This window comes from Priapulus caudatus, unplaced genomic scaffold (genome assembly GCF_000485595.1).
Source record: "Priapulus caudatus unplaced genomic scaffold, Priapulus_caudatus-5.0.1 Scaffold1272, whole genome shotgun sequence".
Taxonomy (NCBI): domain Eukaryota; kingdom Metazoa; phylum Priapulida; class Priapulimorpha; order Priapulimorphida; family Priapulidae; genus Priapulus; species Priapulus caudatus.
In genome coordinates this window covers 62,532-70,947 of record NW_014578333.1, presented here as the reverse complement: position 1 = coordinate 70,947, position 8,416 = coordinate 62,532, and the positions used below count along the sequence as shown (strand labels likewise).

The window sequence follows — 8,416 nt, the reverse complement described above, 5'->3', positions numbered from 1 at the left end:
CTGCTCGCCCAACTGTTTGACAGACGGCGCACGGCACGATTCATGCCGATTCTAGCTAAGCTGCACGCCGCACTACGTCAGTGAGCATAACAAGTCCCGCGGGCAGCGACACGCGCTCATCTACCGTCTACGTTACGCGTGACTCTGTGTGCGACGTCGCGTGGGATTCTAGTAAACCCTGTTAGTACAATGTGTTCACCTACACGCCGAAACAGTTGGCAGGCACAGGGATGGTATCAGGAACCTTCTCAAAGGAATGTTCGCTTGGGATCGTTATGAAAGTATGCCACGAGATGCGGCGCGTACGTTTAAGTGTTCAGATTAAGATGGAAGCTCCACGTACGTTAGTAGCAACAACTATTTGCAAGACGAGATTAGGTAAGCCCTCATCCATTTACCTACGGCAAGCCTACAGGCTGCAATAGAGAGCTGCCACCTGTAACCAATTACGCAGGCCAAAACTACACAGTACCACACACATGCACTGCAGTGGCATAGGTTACATGTAACATACTGACAGTACAGAATGCCATAGAAATTATACGATTTAAGCAAGCATAAACCTTCTTCAACCAAATTTAGCTTTTGAAATTTCACTGTGACATTGTGAGCTTCACTACATCCAGGCATGTATAGATTCTACTAGCAAACCGGCCAGTCAAATCTTTCTAACAGACATTTAAACAAATCCATGTTTAACACCTCCTCTTGAGGGTCAAAAGGTTATCCGACACTTACTCTTCGCCATCGTCAGCAGAAGTACATTCATAGTCCTTCAATAAAGCAATAAAAATGCTAGGTCACGCCTGAAACAAAAAAGTTTTTCAATCGCTCCGTCAGACCATGTCTCAGAAAATGTCTAAAATCTGCCCCTGTGCCCCATTGACTTTGACCTGTGACCTCCAATTCGGCACAGTGATGGCTTTTCCTACCATGATGCTATACACCGACTCATCACAAGCCTAGGTCGAGCCATTTAGATTTGTGCCGCAATTCTGCATTTCTCCCTATACTTTAAGTTAAGGTAGTGAATGTTCCCCCTTCTTTTACACCTCTTGACCTTTGACCTTTACCCCCCAGCTTCGACATCCCAACTCGTTTTCGGATTACCATTTACCATTTACCATTACGTTCCAAATATCGTAACCGTACGTCGAGCGGTTAAGATTTGTGCCCAACTGTTGACGGACGGACGCTCGCACGGAGGGACGGACGATCATGCGATTCTACAAGCTGCATCTGACTATGTCAGATGAGCTAAAAATTGAAGCACACTACCCTTTCATACCATATTTTCCAAAAAACAATATCTAGTTTGCAACAGATTCTACATTTTTATTAAATGTACATTGTGCAATATGAATACAGTTGCAAAATTAGTACAACTTGGATAGCCTGGCTGGTGCTTGATTTTACATATGACATGATAAACGAGCATACAATACATCAACAAGTTGTCAATGTAGGCTAATAGCAATAAACTACACAAAACATTCTTTTACAATTACTATTTACAGTGGAAAAGATGAATATTTACAGTATCTGTTCTTTGACATGTTTGATGATAATGTAACATGTTTTACAAATGTTGCATGAATTAGTCAGCGAGGCTAGGCTGGGGGTTGATTTAGTAGTAGTCTATGTAGACAGAGCGTCGCGCATCTTGTGCGGCTAGAATGATGTTATACGGAGAATGATAAACGTGTTTTAGATCGGGCGTTTCTAGGGTTATTGTGAAATGGAGGTAGGACGCAGTCTGGGAGAACGGGTGACATGTGCGCTCAGGATGTATGGGTTTTGGCGGTAATATATAGGCGGTTAGAAGAGATTGAGGAGGAGATAGAAGAGAGATATAGGAGTCGGGAGTCTGGTTGTGGTCGCGGGAGTAAGCACACGCGTTTACGCGCGTGTGCGCGTTTCTTTGTCTCTCTGTGCAAGATGTGACTACACTGTGTGTCAGATATTAATGTTTAAGCAGTTTAATACACAAGGTTGGATTCCTTCTTTATTCATACATATCAAGCGTACGTCAACGTTACATTTTGGAGCCAGTGACAGTCCAAAACCGGGGTATTCCTTTGCAGACGCAACGTAAGATACTCCACTATGCCGATCTACGGGCCATAAGACACAAGAGTCGCTGGGTACACCGCTGGCAAGAAAACTGGTGAGAGCGAAACGGAGAGCAGACAAGAGAGCAAGAGAGACGAAGGAAGAGAGACAGAGATGGGAACAACAGCAAGAGTAGGAGAAACGAAGATCGACGGAGAGCGAGAGCGAGAGAGAGAGAGATGAAGAATGATGGAGAGAGATGGACTGACCAGTGCATGATGTGAACAGGAGTTTGTAACATAATTTTGTCAAGTCATATTACTTTGAAATTATAATGCTTGGCAGAATTCCAAAAAAAATACGCTGGAACTATAACAAAGGACTCGATAGATCCTCGATTTGGAATCTTTGGAATGCATTGAAACTTCATATCATTTAATCTGCAGTCCAGATATCTATCATACCATATTTTCTACACATATTGAAAAATTTGTGACAAACAAATACACATTTCTGCTAAACTTTAGCCAAGCTCAGATTCTAGTTATGTTACCTGTTTTTCCACATCACGTATATGGGCTAAGAATATGTACGCTATAGTTTCAATAGTGTAATGAAACCTGGTAAATATTTTGAACCTATATTTGTAATGTCAGACTATCATACATTTTATCTCATATTTTTTACCCCTATATAGTAGTTATCATTATTCAGGTTACTTCTCATCTGTGCTAACTCCAAATTTCGTCTTCATTTTATCCAACTCTTCCTTCTTTTTATCCTGATCCATCTTCTTGAAAGCCTACAGAATAACATCCCAATATTAAAGAACAACTCACTCAGAAACAGATCCATAAAAGAAAATCCTATACAAAATAATAAACACATACATGACAACAAATAGTCTGATTTGATATACTTACTGCATTTCTAGATACAAACTCAACATTTTCTCTCATGCTCATTTTTATGAAGCTTCTAGCAATATTAGGAATTAATTTACTAAACTAACAAATAGGTAAATGCATGACATTATGACAAATTAATAACTGAAATGAAAATAAACTAGCATATCTAGAGCAGACAACAACATTTTAAATTTAATCACGCGCATGTTTAAAGATTTTCTCCGTAACACGCACCTTTTTTGGTTGGTAGTATAAGACAACGAGATATCTATTGCACACGTTGAATCCAGAGAGATGATCACAAGCATTTTTGGCATCAAATATGTCTTCGTATACCACAAATGCTGTTCCTTTTGTTTCTGGTGTTGTGCCTCTAAACAGAACAACAAATAGGTTTTACACATGCATAGAGTATTGGATTTATATAATTAATTTTGTTATAATTTTAATTGAAATTAAATATTATTAAGTTGTAGATTAATTCGTGTTTTAAATGCTAATCAATTAAAACTACCTTCCCCAATAGCCAATAATGCATCGAATCAAAATAGTGTTCTATTGAAGCATGTTTGTATAAAAATATTTTGACCACATAGAATCAATAGAATCAACACAAATGCTGCCTTGGTCACTCTTCGCATTCCCAGATTGTCATCACAAGGATTCTTCTGAGGGAAAATTAGACAAAGGAGGTAATGGCCAGTTTGAAAAAAACGCGCATGATGGATTCAAAGGCACACCTACAAACGCTGCAGGCGGACGCGGGGGGTTCTGGGGAGTCTCCCCCAGCTAAATTTTAAGCAGTTGAATGTCTTAGACTGCATTTGAGGCACCCTGAAACCATTTTCACAATGGCGATGTTATATTTGACAACAGCGGTGCGCCACTGTGCCTCTTATGTATAAGAAACCCCGCATCAGATAAGGATGTCACACTCATCATGTGTGTAATTTCATTGAACATTGCATGAAGTAATTTGAAATTATGATCACAGATTAGTAAGCATGCACTTATCTGAACTTATGTGACGCTGTTGCTGTGTCATCTGCACACGCTTACGTAAATTTTGAATGAACGGACATCGTAGTTTCTTAACATTTTCCAAACTATATTTATCAATTCATAAGGCTTGTTTGAGCTATGTCATTAGGCATGTCGTTTTTGGGACATTTTTATGTGGCAATCTAGAAATGGAAGTCTGTGTATCCGACCATTTATGGCAGCTTTTCATCGAAGGAATGCAATTTTTATTTTCAACTTTTTTGCATTTGACATATCATGTACTGATGAACAAACCACATATGCAGTACTTTCATCCTTTTAGATGGCTTATAAATTAGAAATTATTGACGGCAACTTTGTAAAAATAAACTGAATAATACCCCTGCCCATATAACAAAGCAAGTTAATGCTGATACACCGATTGTTTGATTCGATGATATTCGTTAATTTATGAGCATGATTTGATTTCTATGTGGAATGTTGTCAGACTATTGTGCTATACAATATGAAATACTGAACAAGTCACAAATGGAATACTCACACTCTAATCTGCCGAATCGCACCATATTTTCCAAAGATGTCATACATTTCCTCTGCAGTAATTTTGTATGGTAGATTTCTCACATAGAGAATCCTGTTGACTTCTGGGGGCAGCCTCACCTAAACAAATATAACCACAATAAATCAAAACACCCACATAAAAACCAAAGGCCACAATATATTGTTATTTTAAGGACTCACAAAACTGGGCACAAGTATTAACTAGACAGAGTGCACTCACGGGGTGCATACCTCCGCCAGCGACATACGCCATACGAACACACAAATAACCCACGATATACCAGGCTTTCAGATTTGAAAAGTACAGGAGGACTACTAATGACTCCCCTAGAACACCATAGGGGGACTTTTCACGCTCCATAATCACACCCTTAAGAGGCATGATGGAAAGCTCCATTAAAAAATCACACCCTTAAGAGGCATGATGGAGAGCTCCACTAAAAATCACACCCTTAAAAGGTCTGCCATTGTTTTAAGATACGACGAAGGGTGTATGAAAGCTGCATTCTCATTGGCTACTGAAACAAGAGTTGGGCTAGAATAGATACTCCAGTCAGGGCTCGCGATCCATTGCAACTCTATGGACAGGGAAAACTAGCCTCAAGGCCACGCGTGACGCGGCGGCTTTTGATGTACACGATCGATCGATCGCGTACTATATACGGCCTGCGTAGCACGCGCGGCATACACAACCACACACGCTTGCAGCGTCAAATAAACGCACACACTGACCAACGTCTGACAATCTCAAACAGTGAACTAAGCCGTGTCTATATTGTAAAGCAAACTATATTACAATGGTATTAAATGAAGGTACTGTTAGTAGGCTGTTGGACTGTAAAATGAAAATTTGTACATTCTAACCCCCCTAAAATTTTCTCTCAACGGATTTAGACGTTTCACAAAATCGACCCTGGGACTGTGAAATCCGCGGATTTCCGCGGATCCGCGGAAGATTCTCATCCCTGTAAAATGGAGCGCTATTTCAACATAATACACAGACTTTTGGTGCGCGATTTCAACCACTTTTATGAGGCGCGATGATGCGCGCACCATGGCACAATTTATGGTGCGCGGTGGAGCGCGAGCGCGATCGCGCCCCTTAAAAATGAAAGCCTGATATACGCCAGTGTACTGACATGTACACGCTCCCATGTAACATGTATGTGTTACGAGCTGGCTCGCCGCTCGCTGCTGCCGACTGCTGCTGGAGCTGGCTGTGGATGGCTGGCTGGCTTGACTCGACGCGCTAATATCGATCGCACGAACACACAAACACACAAACACACGAGAGCGAAAACATAACCTCCTCCAACTCCGTTGGGCAGAGGTAATAAGATGTAGGTCAGTAGCTGTGGATCAAGTCAGAGCAGGGTTCATATATATTTTTTTGGCCATTGACCCACATGGTGTCGGTAACCAGGGGTCGAAATTCGCTATATAGTGATTGCGCAACACAACTGATTTTCACCGAACGCAAGCGATGTTTAGTAGCAACTTGCGGCTGCCGCAAGTCAACAATATGCCAGCTACTTACGTATTTAGAAGTCAGACCCATTTTATTTTGATTTCTGTACGAAATTGAAGCGTAAATGACTCTGAATCAGAGCAGGAAGACACAGAAGACATAAAATAAATCACAAACTAAAACAGGGAGAAAGGGAAGGGGTACTGCCAGTTTGGAGAGCAACAGAGGTAGGTGCAAGTAAAAATCTCTTGGCACAAGTAATTGTTTAACCTAACTTGTGGCATGCGCAAGTGTTTTTTTTAGCGAATTTCGACCCCTGTTAGTAACCTTTAAAATTGACTGTTCCATATAAGTTTGGGTAGTGTTCTGGGCCAAACTGATAGTGCATGAGAGCATCTAGTAGTAAATGCTAGATTTCATTTATTTAAAAAAAAAACTGGAATATTGACTATTAGGTATTATCGATAGTAGCCACCTAGTACCGATTGGTCTGTCCCCTCAGCCCAAACATGTAGTGCACAATGTCAAGAGGCGTCATTTTATGACATAACAGTCCGTAATTATCGGGTCCAGCGAGTCACAGTGTTGTTGTTGTTGTTGTTGTTGATGATGATGATGAATTGAGTAACACCTTACATCATACACACAACCTACGTAATAAACTATGTTACTTGTCAACTTCTGAAGAACTTAGTTCCTGCAGAAGTGGCAGGGCTCCAACTAATTCTAGTGTAAAAACGTGGGGAACATTGCACATGGTGCATTAATTTCACACATGGGTGTTAAATTTGTGCATTAGCATTGCAATCCGCAACATTGATCTCTCTATAATATTTGATCACCTGTCTTTCTCTATCTTTGATATCATATAGTCCCTTGGACTTGAAAGACTAATCAATATAGGAGGTGCTAAGTTACTGTGTGAAAATACCAAGCTAAAACACTGGCCCTCAATATTTGACTCTAACATTAACCTCACCATCTCATAGACTTACCAAGAGCGTATTAAATGGAGAGCGTACAACGGTGAAATACTGAAACCATGTTGTACTATTAGTTGAATTAAGAAACTTTGCCCGTTTTATTTTGACGATTCTTTGCGGTAGTATTTCTAAGCTGTCCTACCTTACTAATATATATAAAACAAGCCGCTTGTCCCTTCGATGCCCCTACGCTGAGATAATGAGTGGTGAAAATCTGGTATTTTTGCCGAAAACCAAGTCGAGATCCCTATTGGCTGCGACTCTCTCTCGCTTTAAACGGTATTGAAGTGAAGTTATTAGGTCAAATCAAACATTAAGACTATTACTGGTAGTGGTAGGTCTAGTAGTAGTAGTACTTACTACTAGTAGTACTGACAAGTTGTATTTATTATTAGGCTGTTGTTGCTGCAACGGTACCGTCGCCGATTTTTTTTCTCTTAAAGTCACGGTAGTGATGCCAGCGCCATCTATCGGCGAATAATAACTACCGTTGCTTTTGGGTGTTGCTATCCCCCGGGCGTGGAGGGAGGTCACGTGATAACGTTGACGATGACGTTCAAAACGTTAACCCTAACGTTAACCCTCACTCCAACACCGCCAATACTAACCTTCACACTAAATATATATATGTGTCGCCGCGCTATATATAGGCAGTGTTATCCACAAAAATTAATCTATGGTGTGGGGACAGATATCATGATGCAAAAACCCTAACCCTAACCCTAATCCTAACCTTAACCCTAATCCTGACCCTAATCCCTAATCACTGATGCGCATTATTTTCTTTTTGACGACAGGTAGCGCTCGTTGCGCTTATCAACCAATCAGGCGTCAGTACCGTGACTTTAAGAGAAAAAAAATCGGCGACGGTACCGTTGCAGCAGCAACAGCGTTATTATTATTAACCATCATTTTATTATTGAAACGGCCCAAGTGCCTGTGTTAGTGTGTATTCTACCGCCGCATTTCCTGCAGAAGTGACGGTGTTTTCATGTTTATTAAACCGGTAAACCGACCACGCTCTCCGACTGTTACACGGCCTCCTCTCGCCACGTAGTGTTAAGCGAGAAGGGAACTTGTGGCTAGTAAACCGGTAAGGTATCAATGCCGATGGCCATTGAATCATTGAACCATTGAATGGGAGTTTCGGCGAGTTTCAAGTCTAATGAAGAATGAAGAGCTAGAAAGACGGAATACTGCACTCTCGTTTTTAATGAATTAGATAATTTGTCTAAAACCTAAATAATGTTCTTATGCTATTCATATTAATAACAACTAAGTTTGTGAGAATTACGTGAACAAGTTCAACAACTCACGTTTGTCTTTCTTTGCATCGCCATTTTGAAAACGTTGTGTGGTAAATTTCACCCACAAATCAGCTGGGAAACAACAAATGAACAGCAGCAGGATGCTCATGTGTTCACTTCGCGGTGCAATAAGGG

At 40.7% G+C, this 8,416-nt stretch overlaps 1 protein-coding gene across 1 annotated transcript; it reads right to left on the bottom strand.

The window, feature by feature from the left end:
- Positions 1 to 1,311: 1,311 nt before the first annotated feature.
- LOC106816056 (splicing factor 3B subunit 6-like protein) lies at positions 1,312 to 8,381 on the bottom strand. The gene is made up of 4 exons (XM_014820611.1): positions 8,291 to 8,381; positions 4,504 to 4,622; positions 3,195 to 3,333; positions 1,312 to 2,854 (listed from the first exon to the last, which is right to left on the bottom strand). Exons 1-4 carry the CDS (start codon positions 8,312 to 8,314, stop codon positions 2,768 to 2,770), a joined length of 369 nt encoding a protein of 122 aa, XP_014676097.1. The 5' UTR covers positions 8,315 to 8,381; the 3' UTR covers positions 1,312 to 2,767.
- Between the last annotated feature and the right edge of the window lie 35 nt (positions 8,382 to 8,416).